The 14,600-nt window shown below is 41.9% G+C and overlaps 1 protein-coding gene across 2 annotated transcripts in view; it reads left to right on the plus strand.

The window, feature by feature from the left end:
* CDH8 (cadherin 8) overlaps positions 1-14,600 on the plus strand; it is a 157,374-nt gene that overhangs the window by 71,008 nt on the left and 71,766 nt on the right. For both annotated transcript variants that reach the window (XR_010082060.1, XM_063410636.1), the window contains exon 4: positions 3,558-3,677. Coding sequence is in view for 1 of the 2 variants with exons in the window: in XM_063410636.1 (XP_063266706.1) it covers positions 3,558-3,677 (120 nt within the window). In the remaining variant the exon portion in view is untranslated. The remainder of the gene's footprint in view (positions 1-3,557; positions 3,678-14,600) is intronic.

Genomic DNA, 14,600 nt, shown 5'->3' on the forward strand with positions numbered 1-14,600 from the left:
GGTCCATCAGCTGTGGGAGTGGGATTGGCTGCTCCGTGTGAGCTCTCAGCACACTGCAGAGGAACCAGGACAGCACTGACTTAAAACATCACCTGCAGCTGCAGGAGGGACAGGGTTTGCTCTTAAATGTACTGATTATTGCCAGTGTGAACAACATCATGCAGCGTGTTTCACACCTGCAGAAAATTTGATTCAAGGCATAAAGAAAAAAAAAAAAAAAAAAAAAAAAAAAAAAAAAAAAAAAAAAAAAAAAAAAATCAAATTAAAGGTGATAAAATTTAAACTATGCCAAAGCTTAACTAATTTCAGTAGTGGAAGCAATTTCTTTAATTTCTGTTTCATGATCGCTCGCATCTTCCCTAAACAATTTTCATCAGTGAGATTGCTGGGAGCAAATTACTGGATTTGACAGTCCTCAGAAATGTGTGTGATGGTCGGAAATGAAGTGCTGAGTGGGAGAAGCTGGCTGGGGAAGGAATTGATTTCTAGGAGGCAGGAGAGTATTTCAGTTGTCCATTCCCTTCATTAATTTTATCAGGTGAGATTATAATCACACTTCAAGTGACACCTTTCCCCCTGCCTAATGTGTACTTTAACTGGAAATACTGACACACGTATTGCCCATGTATTTTTAATACAGTTATAAACTTCAGTGGAACTTGGGGTCTCAATAAGTGATTGAATTATTTTATATCACAAGAAGAAAACTGGTAAAATTGGTAGCTGAGCATCAGGATTGGAACCAGTGTTAGACACTGATTAACTCTTTTTATTAGGGTATATTCAACTTCAGCATCTAATGAACACTTAGGATAAAGAATGTGCTTATCAAAAAATCAGCATATCCATTCAAGTCTGGGGATCTTGAAATAAATATCTATAGAAAGTCTTCAGGAATTCTCAAGCAAAGTATGATAAGAATAGAAATTATATATCAAATCTTTCTAAACAAGCAATGTAATTATTTCTGAAGGCCTTTGAAATGAAAGCCAGCAAAAAAAATCAAACATAATCTCCAAGAAGTCAACAGTTTTCTTTTATTTTCCTTTGTGTATAAAGTATATAATGGAAACAAAATGAAACAGTTTCGATAAAATACTCCAACTAAAATTCTCACTTTGTGGTGATCCTTATCTTTTTCCAGCCCTGTCCCATTGTACGACGTTCTGCACAAACCTCTTCTGTCTTAGGAGATTACAAACCACAGAGTTTTATGATAGCAGCCACAGAAATGAACACATCAGCTGCTACTTTAGCCTGGATCCAGCTGAAGGGAGCTCTGAGCCTGCATTTATGGCTGGTGTCACCCTGGGACATGGGCCATGGGCTCTGTGGGGCATGGGGGATGTACTGGGATGTGCTGGGATGTGCTGGGGTCTCACTTCGAGAGAGGTGAGATACAGCTGGGCTGAGGGATGATTGTGGGAACAGCAGAACAGAGCCCTGGTAAGGGGTGTGAGTACAAGAGGTGAGCCACCAGAACTTCAGCAGGTGAGACAATCCCGTTAGCTGCAGCTCCTCAAGCCGTGGGACTCCTGTGGGCAAGCCACAAAGTGGCCTCTTGTCCCTCTCTTCCTGCAGCATCCACACTCAGGCGTCCTGCAGACTCCCTTGTTGTTGTTGCCTGTTTTCTGCAGCCTCTGAGTGTGCCCCAGGGCCTCCCTCCTCCTCCTTATGCTGAAGGAGGGCCTTGAGGATGTCACTGTGGAGTGAGGCTGCTGAACTCGCCAAGGGCTGGGCACCACGTGTGTCACCTTTCTCATTTCCACTCAGGGCTGCCAGGAGTGGTGTGTTACTGTCTGGTTGTTGTCACTGGGCAGACAATACATTTCTGATGGTAATTCCTTACAAACTAACAGCCAAGCTGAGGATAAACTCCATTTCTCAGGCCCCGTGACAGGTTAAAAACTATTTTGTTAAAGGTTAGGTATAAGTTCACCTTTCAGCATGGACTAGAGTTAAGCTTCAAAATGTGAAAAGTTTGCCTATTTATAGAACAGGTTCAGCAGGCATCTGTCAAAGAGACATAATATTCCTTTTCCATGGGATGTGCACCAGCTGCAGGGCTCCTCTGGCCCCTGCTGAGCCCAGGAGAGATGCTGGCGGGATACTTACCCTCTTCCTCCCTTTGCTGATATTCTCTCCTGTATGAATGGGTAAATTTACACAAAAAATTAAATGCCCAATACTGGCCAAAGCCATTTTTTTTCTCTAGTGAGATGTATTTCTGCAACCCACGTTCTCTTCACTGGGAATTATCCCATTAGTTTCACGTAGCAAACCTGCCACAACTTCAGTCCCTGCAGAACTTGTGCTCCCTAAGAGAGGTGTTCTCCATCCTCCCAAATCCTGCCCTCCCAAACCCTAACCCCACATCTTGCCCTGGTGTTTGAAGTGGCCAGGTGGGAAAGAGTGAAATGCCTGCTATTGGGTCACGTGCAAATTGTGTCTAGATATGCAAACATTTCTCTAAATAATTTACACGTGCTGTAAGCCACGAAACTGCTGTGCAGGGAGGGAGGAAAAGGGAGCACAGGGCAAGGACCAAGGCTGTGCCAAAGGATCTCCTTCCCTTTGCTCTGCTGTCCTGAGGGCCGTGGGATCAGGATTCACAGCACGCCAAGGCTGAGAAGGAACAGGATGCTATTATTATTGGCATATCCAGAAAGGGAGATTTTTTTATGGGTGCTGTAATTATTTTCCTTTCTGAACATAATTCAGCCCTTAACCTTTCTCCTTCCCTTGCTTTCTCTCCCTGTGTATATATTGTCTTTATTGTCAGCCTAATTAATGCCATCATACTTTTATGTCAGCCAAAAAAACCTCTCTGCAGCAACCTTAATGCAACCAACTGAATTTCATTCCATTTTGCTTCTTACAGAAGTGGCAAGTGCTATGTTGTCTAAGAAATAAAAAGGGTAATTTCCTTTTTTTTTTTTCCCTATTTATTTTTGTCAGAGTATGGAATTTATAACTCTGGCTGAACAATGGCCCCCTGAGTGGCAGAGACTCATTTCAGAGACAATCATTGTTGTCCCAACTCTGTCACTGTGGCCACATCAAATCATTATCATGGCTGCAAGCCAAGGGAAGGAAAAAGAACCCTCTTTATTATTGTTTTTCTATCTGGTCTCTGTAACTTGGCTAAGTTCTTTCAAATGTGAATTTGCAAGTCTTAAATGCAACATATTATATTGTATTATTAACCTTGTGTTTTGTATCCCTTTGATATGATTTTTTTGCAAATGCTGAAGTCTACACAGATCTATTGGGTAGCTTTAAATGCATTCTACAAAGAAGCTTTAAATAATACAGATACTAAGAGGGCTTTTATTTTACCCAGAAATTCAGGCTGCTGGCACATACCAGCTTGAAGGGAAATGTTTTGTTTCTGTTCCACAAGTAATATTTTAACTTGTTACTGATATTTTTTCCTTCTTTTATTATTGTTCTACAGCTCACAAGGAAATTAATTTTTGTTTCAAATTAGTTTTTGAATAAGATATGCAAATTTCTTGTGAGTGTAAACATTAATTGTGTTTATTTTTTCTATTTAGGCACCTTTGTTACTAAAGTAACAGCTACAGATGCAGATGATCCAGTGTATGGAAATAGTGCCAAGCTGGTTTATAGCATTCTGGAAGGACAGCCTTACTTTTCTATTGAGCCCCATACAGGTAGGTGATTGTAAATAGCAACTCCTGGCTTAGGAAATCGCCTCAGGTTGTTCCAGGAGAGGCTTAGATTGGGAATCGGGAACAATTTCTTCATGGAAAGGGTTGTCCAGTGCTGGCACAGCTGCCCAGAGCAGTGGTGGGGAGTCCCCATCCCTGGAGGGATTTAAAGCTGCATGGATGTGGCACTTGGGGCCATGGACAAGGGGGGCTTGGCAGTGCTGGGGAATGCTTGGGCTCAATGTCTTAGAGGCTTTTTCCAACCTGGAGTAAATCTCTGGTTATGTTTGCAGAGATGACCATCCCCTGCCTCCTGTGTCTCATCACCCAGGTGTAACTCCGGTCTCACTCGTATTCCTCAGAGTCTGATCTCGGGGAAAAACACAGGAGAAACAGGGATTAATGGTAATGGGGGTGATGGTGCTGGCAATGTTGCAGAAGTTACTGGAGCAACTGAAGGCAGAGGAGGAGCTGTGTGACAAAACTGGTCAGGGAATGCAGGCTTGGCCTGAGGGATTTGATGAGCATAATGTAATGTTCAATATGACTCCATAGCATTCCCAGCTAAAGTACAGTTCAGCTTGGTGTAGGAGAAGGGAGTACAGGTGACCTGGCCCCTGATAAGTAATAGCTGTGTTAATTACCCAACACCCTGATGAGTCACAGCTATGGCCAATAAAGATAAGTGTGATAAAAGAGAGTGGGTGAGCTGGGCAGGATCATGAAGGAGGAGGAATGTAAGGAAGAAGGATCCTGGGGACAGAGAATCAGTGCTGTGAGGTCAGTCTGGGAATGCAGTTAGAGCCTGTTGCTGGAACCTGCAGTCACAGTCTAGCTGGGTAAAAGCTGCAGTCAAAGCCTGCACACCAATCCCTGCAGTCACAGTCTGGCTGGGGAAAAGCTGCAGTCAAAGCCTGCACACCAATCCCTGCTGAGTTTATAAGGAAATAACCAGCAGTCAGAGGCTGCAAGGGAAACCTCCAGCAGGAGCTTGCTGCAGCCAGAGTCAGTGAAAGGTTGGAGTCAGGATGGCTGAGCTGTAAAGAGGAATAAAGCAGGACCCTTTTCATGCTGTGATAAACAAGAAGTCTGTGCCTCAGCTCATTTCTACACTTTAACAAGAGAGCTGCTGCAACAGCCTGGGAATTTCAGTAAATATACTTTATATTTCCATTGAAAATTCTTTTTCTTGATTGGTTGGATCAATTTGGGGAGAGAAAGAGCATCAATTGTTGAGTGTTGGTGTGAAGTTTTATTAGCATGCATTTAGGGTGGCTTTATTTCTCTGTGGTTTTGTAGTCTTGAAAGTCAAATGAAAAAAGTGCCAATAAATCCATTCCCTCTTGTTTTCTGTACATGGGTTGTCCTATGCAAGTTTTAAGGTAATTTGAAAATATTTCTAATGTTCTGTCACCCGTTACTAGAAATCCCTTTAAATCACTGTGAGTGAAGCAGCTGTGATCTCTTAAGGAAAAGAAAATAACTCTTTTTAAATATACAAATATCAACCTGAATTTATCAGCTGTAAAGTAGTAAAACAGGAATAAAAATTCTTGTCCTTGTACAGAGTAACAAAACTATAAAATAAATTCTCAGAGAAATTACTAAAGGATGGTGTTGGTAGATTAAGTGAACTAAGTTTTCTCACCAACATTAAACACAGTACTCCTGTAATCTTTAAAAGCTGGAATTTCTTGAAATATTTCTGATGAAATTGCATGGAAAAATTTTTTCCAATTCCTAGAAATGACCCAACTTTATGGGACTTTATGTAATTAGTGTGCATCAATAAATATTAATGGATTAGTCCAAAGTGCGTTCTTCTTGTTGAAGGACAGCTATCCTAAATGTAAAAGGGATCCCTGGAATGTAATTCAGCCTTTTATTTTTACACTGCATGTAAAATAGAGTTTTACAGAGAAAAATTCTAGCACAGTACAATGGAAAAAGAGCAGCTTGTTCCAAAATAAGTGTGTTAAGATAGTGTTTATTGGAGAAGGCCTTTTGTTCCTGTGGCTTGTTTGTCACAATATAACTCTGAACAGACCACTGATCATCAAGTATCTAAATACACTGTTTGGTTTCTTTAATATTACAAATTATTGCATGCAGTAATGACTTGTGTGAGTTGTCCTAATTAGAGGGGAATTGACTGTAGGATTTTCTCAGTTTCTGTTAGGGAAAGTTAGTGCCTTAGCATGGGAACACGTCAGCTTTCCTAGAGGAGCCAAGAAGTGCATTCTCCACCCACACAGAAGATTTTCTTTCACAAAAAAATGCCCTGAATAAAATATTCCACATATTAAAAAAATACTTCACTTAGTTTTCTTATTTGTATTGCATTAAACACTAATGCTCAATCCAAAGAAGTAACTTTTTCTCCCCTAGGAAAGTGATTCCTGTTATGAAAGCAGAGAGAGCTCCAAAGCTTCTTGGTGAACCTGAAAGTCAGGGGTTTTCTCCTGTTTCACTGGCATTAAGTGCCCCCTCCTCCCTTCATTTCCAGCTACAAATATTCCTTTGCAGAGCAGTTCAGTTACCATGAAAATGACATGTTTGTGTCCCAGGGGAATTTATTGACAAAGAATTCAGCTGTGGCCACAGTCCCGAAGTGGCTTCATTTTGTGGAGCTGCTTCTGAGTGAATAAATGGTTTCAGATCCCCCATTTTTCTAGATCTGTGGAGGACATCAATTATGTTCTTCTCTAATTCTCTGCAGCTGGCTGAGTTTCTGTACTGAGGCTGTTCCCTGTTTCTGTACCATCTCTATGTGTTATCCTTCATCTGTAGTGGAATCACCATCCTGCTCTCACCAAACAGCGCACATTTGTTTAGGGTTTATTTATATAAAATATAAATATACGTAAGAGTTTAATCATTACTCAAACCAGATGCAAGTAGCTATGTAGAAACTGCAGCCACATGTACAGGGTGAAAAAGATTGTTCTAAAGCAAAATGTCCAAAGCAAATAGGAAGTGTGCAGATGTTTGTTTCTTTTGTATTTGTCCAACCTTTGCAATGTGAACCATCACAACTCTCAGTAACTAAGCCAGGAAAACACATTATCTTGTAGTCCTCAGGACCCTCAGGGAGGTTATCATGTGGGAAGGTGTTTGGTGCTGTTGTGACAGTGTACAAATTAAAGCAGAGCAGATATAGTTGTGTTTCACCTCCAACAAATCAAACCTGAAGATGATCCTCCAAATGTGATACATATTTTAGGGTTTGAGGGTTGTTTGGGATTTTTGGGGGGTGTGAGAGGGAATGTGTGTGTGTGTATAGCTGTACTTTCTCTGTGGTTACACTTCATTAGTGCCCTGATAAGTTGAAAGCCTTTTCAGTTAATTTGAAACAGAATTGTTTCTGAACACAGATATTGTGTCTTCCCCTAAATGGAAGCAGCATTTTAAGAAATGGGCTGTGTGAGAGTGATCCACTTCAGAATGTAAATATTTTCTGTCATTCATAGGAGTGTATCAAGTGTTAGCAAAAGTATAGCTATTGAGAGCTGATCTATTTGTAATTTTTCTAGATGACTGGCCTTTTATTATCTTTCTTAGAAACCAAGAGTAAATGTAGATCTGTGCAGCTACCGACACCAGGGCAGTATTGTCTGTAATTTTTTAATTTCCTGGCTCAGAGTAAGGATTGTCTGACCTTCCTGCTTGGTTTTAATGGCACATGGAAAGTGAACCATGAGGAATTATCCCAACCATGCCTCCTGCTTCCTCTGCCTCTGTAATCCTCAGAAGAAAAAGGGAGAGCAAAGGAGGAGGATGTGGCTTTGTGCCTGTGCTAAGGAAGGGTTGTCACACCTGAGGGTGAATGTGAGGGAAGCAGTTGCTTCCTCTCCTGCATTTTGGTTCCTCCTGACTTGGCAGGAGCTGGATGTGGCCCTTATCTGAATCACCCTCAGCTAGAACTCACATTACTCAACCTCCTCACTGAAACAGTTCTGTAATGCTGGGCACAAAGAAACAAGTGCTGGTGAGTGACCCATAAAACAATAATTTTCCATTACCTGAGATGAAAAATGCATATATTGCCACAGTTCTAGTTTGCAAGTTCTTCTGTAAGAGTTATAGACACATGAAAGGAGGTAATTCAGAAGTTATTTTACACTCAGTGCTCTGAATGTGGCTTAGGGTAAAGGCTTTTTGATGGCTTGTTGTGAATATTTTTTGCTTTTTGTAGGTGAATTTTATTATGACCACTGGTTTGTTGGATAGAGGGTGGATATAATTAATACATGACAAAGATACAGATTTAGATTTTTTCTATGAGAGACAAAACTTACAACGTGATGGCATCAGATTAGTAACAAAACTCATGGTGGGCTGAAATATATTCCTTATATCATTATGGTTCCATCTCAGTAACTGATGCCAGGCTCCCTGCCTGGTGTGTTTTATTTATAAAGGTACACGAGTTGTATGGATGCTCTCATAATCCAAATGATGGCAATCCAAATGCTGGGAAAGGGGGTTCCTTAAGACTGCTAAAAGTAGCTGGAGTACACTTCTCACTTTTAAGCTTTTTCAAGGATATTAAATCATGACTGTCAGCTTTAAAATAAGATTATCATAATGAAAAGTAATATGAAGTGACACTGTGTTCTACAATATAGGGATGGCAGAGGAAATACATTTTCAGCTGTGTCTGACTTATTTACATTTCACACGAACTTAAATAATGTCACTCCTACACATACCTGAAATATAGTTCCATGAATAAGGCAAATTACAGCAAAGCCCTACTGCACTGGAAAGCACATGGGATTAGTGAAGCACAAGCCCTTATTCTGGCTGAAAAAGAACAGCTTTTAAGCACTGCTTGTCTTGGATGTGGGCATTTGGTACAAAGCCAAGGCTCAAGGAAGTACAGTAGGATGGATGGAAGAGTCAGCAGACCCAGAAAGCTGAAGACTCTCCTAATAGGATGTGGATATTTCTTTGGAGACTGAATAATTGTGGGTTTTTCCCTGATACCTGGTTTAACTTTCAGTTGGAAGAGCACATGCTTTAAAAAGGAGAGTTTTTAATTTAGTGTGTGGCCCTCTCTGTCAAATCCCTGAATTCAGAACATAAATGAATAGGCCTAGGAGGAATGAAAACTTCACTCAACAGAAGCCAGGTTTGAATCTTTTAATTTGCAGTCTTGCTTGCATTTAGACCTTATCATAGAGTCCAGTAGAAAGAAAACAAGTAAGGGAACAAGAGGGTATAAACCAGCACCTTTTCAAAGGTCACAGATATGTTTGTGATGTTCAGGCTATTTCTTCTATCTGGTTGTTAATGTCCAGTTCATTCCCAATGGTACAGGGTGCCCTTATAATATTGTGTGTAGGGCTGATAAGAGCTGGCATCATAAAAACACTGCTGAGGTACTGAGAAGGTTCAAAGCAGGGTAGCTAAGGTCAGGAGAATATTACTTATAATGAAAGATTGATTGAACTAAATTTGTATAAACTGGATCAGAGGTGATTAAAGAAGGATATGAAATCACTGCACAAATATTTCAGAGGTGTTAATAAGAGAGGCACAGGGACTGTTTTTGTAATTACTCATGATACAGTGACAAGGAGGCACTACAAGTTGGAGAGAAATGGGGAAACAGTTTTGGTACAGGAAGGAATCTACTACTGTAAGAGGAAAGTAATGAGCTGCTAGGAACAGAACTCACTCGTGTTTAACAGAGCCTTCCTAAATAGTTCAGCTTCTAAATACTTTAGATCTGAACCCTCATGGGATTAGTGTAGAGAAAGTACTTGTTCAACATGAGTCAGAGCGTGGATTGAGCTGCTGCTTTCCAGCTCATTTTATTGACTACTGCTGCTGCCATGGCTGTGCAGTTACTGCAGGTTTAAAGTTAAGTAAACTGACTGAAATAATAAAAAGAGGCATGAACTGGGATTGGTTAGTGTTGTTCTGCTTTAGCAAGAGGGGTGTAGAAGCTCCTTTTCATAGAACTGTACCATCCCAGAACCAGAGTGGTGTGGGTTGGAAGGGACCTTAAAGCTCAGGTCATTCCACCCCTGCCATGGCAGGGACACCTTCCCCTCGAAGAAGGCAGCAGAAGAAGGTGTGTGCAGCAGCATCCGGGTCCACGGAGCCCAGAGAGCTGCAGTGCCAGGGCAGCAGGGTGGCTGCAGCAGCAGCAGCAGCGGTGCCAGGGCAGCAGGGTGGCTGCAGCAGCAGCAGCAGTGCCAGGGCAGCAGGGTGGCTGCAGCAGCAGCAGCAGCAGCAGTGCCAGGGCAGCAGGGTGGCTGCAGCAGCAGCAGCAGCAGAGCCAGGGCAGCAGGGTGGCTGCAGCAGCAGCAGCAGTGCCAGGGCAGCAGGGTGGCTGCAGCAGCAGCAGCAGTGCCAGGGCAGCAGTGTGGCTGCAGCAGCAGCAGCAGCAGCGGTGCCAGGGCAGCAGGGTGGCTGCAGCAGCAGCAGTGCCAGGGCAGCAGGGTGGCTGCAGCAGCAGCAGCAGCAGCAGTGCCAGGGCAGCAGTGTGGCTGCAGCAGCAGCAGCAGCAGCGGTGCCAGGGCAGCAGGGTGGCTGCAGCAGCAGCAGCAGCAGCAGTGCCAGGGCAGCAGTGTGGCTGCAGCAGCAGCAGCGGTGCCAGGGCAGCAGGGTGGCTGCAGCAGGGTGGCTGCAGCAGCAGCAGCAGCAGTGCCAGGGCAGCAGGGTGGCTGCAGCAGGGTGGCTGCAGCAGCAGCAGCAGTGCTAGGGCAGCAGGGTGGCTGCAGCACACACCAGCATTCCTGGAGTGTGTCACTGCTCGCTCCCACGCAGAGCTGGAAGCAGAGCCTGTCCTCGCACTGCTGGGAGCCCTTTCATGTCTCTGGGTACCAAACAGTCTGTGCAGGCTGAGGATGTGCTGTGGTGTTGGTACCGAGGTGTTTGGTGCCATGTGAGTTGTCTTGGTGACAGCCCATTAGGAGAGGGCTGGGCTGACACAGCCAGAGCAGAGCTGAGTCAGTCCCACAGCTCTCCCTCGTTAGCTACAAGTAGAAAGTGCAGCTATTAAGGATCAGGAATTGAGGATTGGGCTCTTCAGTAGCACCAAGAGCTGTCCTTGCTGATTAATAAAATAAGTACAAAATCACTGCAGAGATGTTTGAAAACAGTTCTGCTGGTCTGCAGCTGCTAAAGCTGAGTGGCTTAAGATCAAGGCAGATTGGCATTTGGAAAGAAGCGATTTCTGCTTCTTGAGTTTATCAAATAATAGCAGTAACAAAAAAAGCTGATACCACACATATTTCTTGCATTTCAGAGCAATAGCTCTATCATTTTAGAAAGCTGGTGAGGTAGTTTGAACTTGACTGTTCCTCATGCTGAGTAGGAAAACGGGCGACATATCTAAATAATGTGCTTCAAGGGCCTGAATGAGAGAGAGGAATTTGAACTACACAGCTGGAGCTGGAAAGCACCTGAAAAAGAATCCAAGGCTACTTTCTGTAAAGTGTCTCGTGTAATCACAGCTATTAGATTGCTAAAAATGAAATCCTAAGGAAACGAGGTTGTAAATGCAGTGCCAAATATTTGTTTACTGAATTTGCTCTCAGCTGGTGAGAGAGTGATCCTTTCACCTTGCCAATGGAAGGGTCCCAGGGAAAAGGGAATGGCTGGTAAGTGGAGTTTAGAGCTTTGAACCCATTCTCTAAAAGCCAGAGACAAGTCCACCTGAATTAAAAAGATAACATTATAATAGGTGTTACCCAGTCATGTCCTGTAGGATGTACTTCCAGCAGAATGCACACAGAGAAAGGCAGGTAATTTCACATACACTCAGAAACTTGCAGGGTCTATTTCAAAATGAAAACAAGAGCAGAAACTGCAAAAATTGTAGTAACATGGGCTGAAAAACAAAATACAACAAATCCAAGGTTAAAAAATCCAAATTAATAAGGCAATATTCAACCTTGAGCACTCTGTTTAACAAAAAAGTGCCATCTTCCTCATACATTCCCTAAAAATATGCATTAGAATAACACATGGACACTATCGGATTCTCTATTGAAAATAGAAAAGTGGCACAGAAATAAAAAATGTAAAATAGCATTTGATTCTTCAGCTAGTCCATATTTTTACTGTATTTAATGTCTTTGAGTTGAAATATATCTAGAGCTGAGTGTAGTTCATACAACTCCTGTAATTAATAACTTTTATAGGAAGTTAGGCAGCCTTGCTAGAGATTGCAGATAAGTTTCCTGTCTTGCTTAGAAACAAAACAAGATGACAGTCATCAGACAACAAAACAAAACAACAGCAGTTAGAATATTTGATGATAACTCTTATTAAGGAGATTATGATAAAGGTAAATAAGATATTGCATTTTATTTTATCAGTATTCCTGTATCACATCATCAAAGTACTAAATTTTTTTTAAACTTTGAGTAAAGGTAGTTGTGATCTGCTAATTTTTTAAGAATTATGGCACAGGTTTTCCACAGATCTCTAAGTAAACCTATTTTATGGACTGCTAAAACATCACCGAGGTTGCTGTGCTTCATGGGAATACAAAGAATGCCACTCGTGGCTCTCAAGAAATTGCAGGATTGATTTTCAGGAGTTTGGGTCCTAAATGACTCTTACAGTTAATAAGAATCTCCACCAAGATTCTAGCACGGAAGGAAGATGAAAGCAATTACTTAGCTCTTGCAAAATGAAGTAGGGAAAGTTCCAAAGCACCAAAGTGTGCAAGTTGAAATAGCAGGAAGTCTTCAACAAAGCATGTGAGATGAATGGGATGCTTGAGAAAAGGTTTTCAGGGCCAGGTTCCAATTTTGCATAGTGCTTGCTTGGTTTTGTTCCATGTGCTCAATTATTATTATGTATAGTTTTATAGCATTATCATAAAGAGATCCTTTAAAAAATGAAGACAAAAGTGAAAGCCAGGTCCTTATTTCTGTTGCTTTTTTTGCTGCTTTCTTTTCAGGAGCTGCAGCCCCTGACACTTTGCTTTTTTTCCCCCTGGACTTTTTCAGAGTGAGACAGTGGATGTTCTTCCAAATAGGTTTTTGAATGTAGTCCCCAGGGGTGCATTTTAACTGATTCAAGTTGGGAGGCAGATTGTGCAAATTGCTCAGTGTGCAGTCAGGACCACTGCAAAAGTAAATCCCCTTCTGCAGCTGCTTTATTTGCTCTTGAGCAGTGGGACACCCATGGATGTTCAGGAACAGCAACTCAGCCAAAAACAAAAACAAAAACAAAACAAAAACAAACAAACAAAACAACAACAACAACAACAACAAAAAAACCAAAAAAACAAAAACAAAAAAACAACAAATTGGTACTTCAGTATTTGGAGGTTTCATCCTTGGAGGGAATAGTTTGCTTCTTGACTTCTTTACCTTCCAAACTGTTCCCTGATCTTCCCAGCCTCGGGGAGAGGATCTGCAGGGAAATTCTGGGGGTGCCTGTTCAGTGGTTGTGCCGTGTCTATGAATGTTTTCGTGGCAGTGAGCTTTGGGAAATGTTTCAGGCTACGAGGAGACAAAGCCTTGACTTGGACATTATGGAGGGGAGGAACCTCGAGTGAGAATGCAGTGAGTGCCATTGGCCCCAAAAAGGATCAGATTTTCCCCTCCCATTCTTGGCAGATGGTTGACTGATAGATTCTTGAAAACTTGCAGGAGTGGGAACACTGCAAATTCTAGAGGCAGCCTTCTGTCAGTACTCTCCTAATGTTCAACTGAAATCTCTCTTGGTGCAGCCGGAACCCATTTTGGGGTTATATTTTAGACCCATTATTGTCTTTTCCTAGTGGAAAAGCAGAGTAGTTCCCAGTAATCTTTACATATTTGGTTGTAAAAGCTTTTCTTATACTTTCCTGACTATACAAATCAGTATTTTTCAAAACTGGGCACACTGTTCCAGCTGCAGCCTTACCTGTGTGAGGTGCACTGGAGAGATTATTCCACATTTCTTGCACATAACATACTAACTAATATACCAGGAAATGCTTGAGCACTTTCATCAGCAAGTTGCTGTTGTCTCACATTCAGCTCATTTTGACTCCACATTCTCTTCTGTCTTGTGAGTCATCTGCTCTATTGTAATTGGGGAGTTAATTGTTTCCCTCACACAAAATGCTTTTTACTTGCCAAATTGAGTTGCATCCTGCTATTTTAGACTCTCCAAATTGTGAAAATTGTTTTGAACTCTAATCCTGTTCTTCCTGTACTTGCGATGGCTCCCAACTTTGTGTCATCTGAAAGGCTTGATAAGTTCTCCCTGCCTTCTGGCTTTCAGGAAATATTGAATGATTCTAGAAGCAGAACAAACCCCATGAACCACGTCATCCATCTCTCCACTTGACAGTAAGCCATTGATAACTGTTCTGAATACAATCTTCCAACAAGCATCTACCTGCCTTACATTAGTTTATGGTAATTCTCTCGCTTTTGAGCTACTCCTGCTTGGCACATCTCCTTCTCATCCATCACTGCATGCTGAAAGGGATTATGATTTTATTCCCCATTTGTTTCTGGGTTGAACTGAAGCAGAGCAGGTTGAATGCTCAGTGAGTTAATGTTCTGTGTGCTGGGTGTGCGTTGGTATTTGGTGAGCCTGGATTGTGTTCTAAAAATAAACAGATGGTTTCTGTACCTCCTGCAAGCCTAGCCTCAGGACTGGTGAATAAAACAAAAAACAAGTAAATATCCTCGAGATTCTCTATGCAGAACTCTCTGAGCCTGTATTTGTCTTGATCATGATAGATGAGGATGGAGCTTTTGGTGTTTATAAATTCGCCTCCTAAGAAATACCAACACTTCCCTGTTGCTGGCCTCAATTCTTTAGATTCTGAATGCAGTGGTAACAATCAGCCCATGTAATTTGGATAGATTTGGTTCTTAAAAACCTTCAGTTCCTCTTAGAGTAATTTAAACTGTAAACTGCTTTTTAGCCTTTTTATTGTGTTTGAAATTGAAACTT

This window comes from Prinia subflava, chromosome 13 (genome assembly GCF_021018805.1).
Source record: "Prinia subflava isolate CZ2003 ecotype Zambia chromosome 13, Cam_Psub_1.2, whole genome shotgun sequence".
Lineage (NCBI taxonomy): Eukaryota > Metazoa > Chordata > Aves > Passeriformes > Cisticolidae > Prinia > Prinia subflava.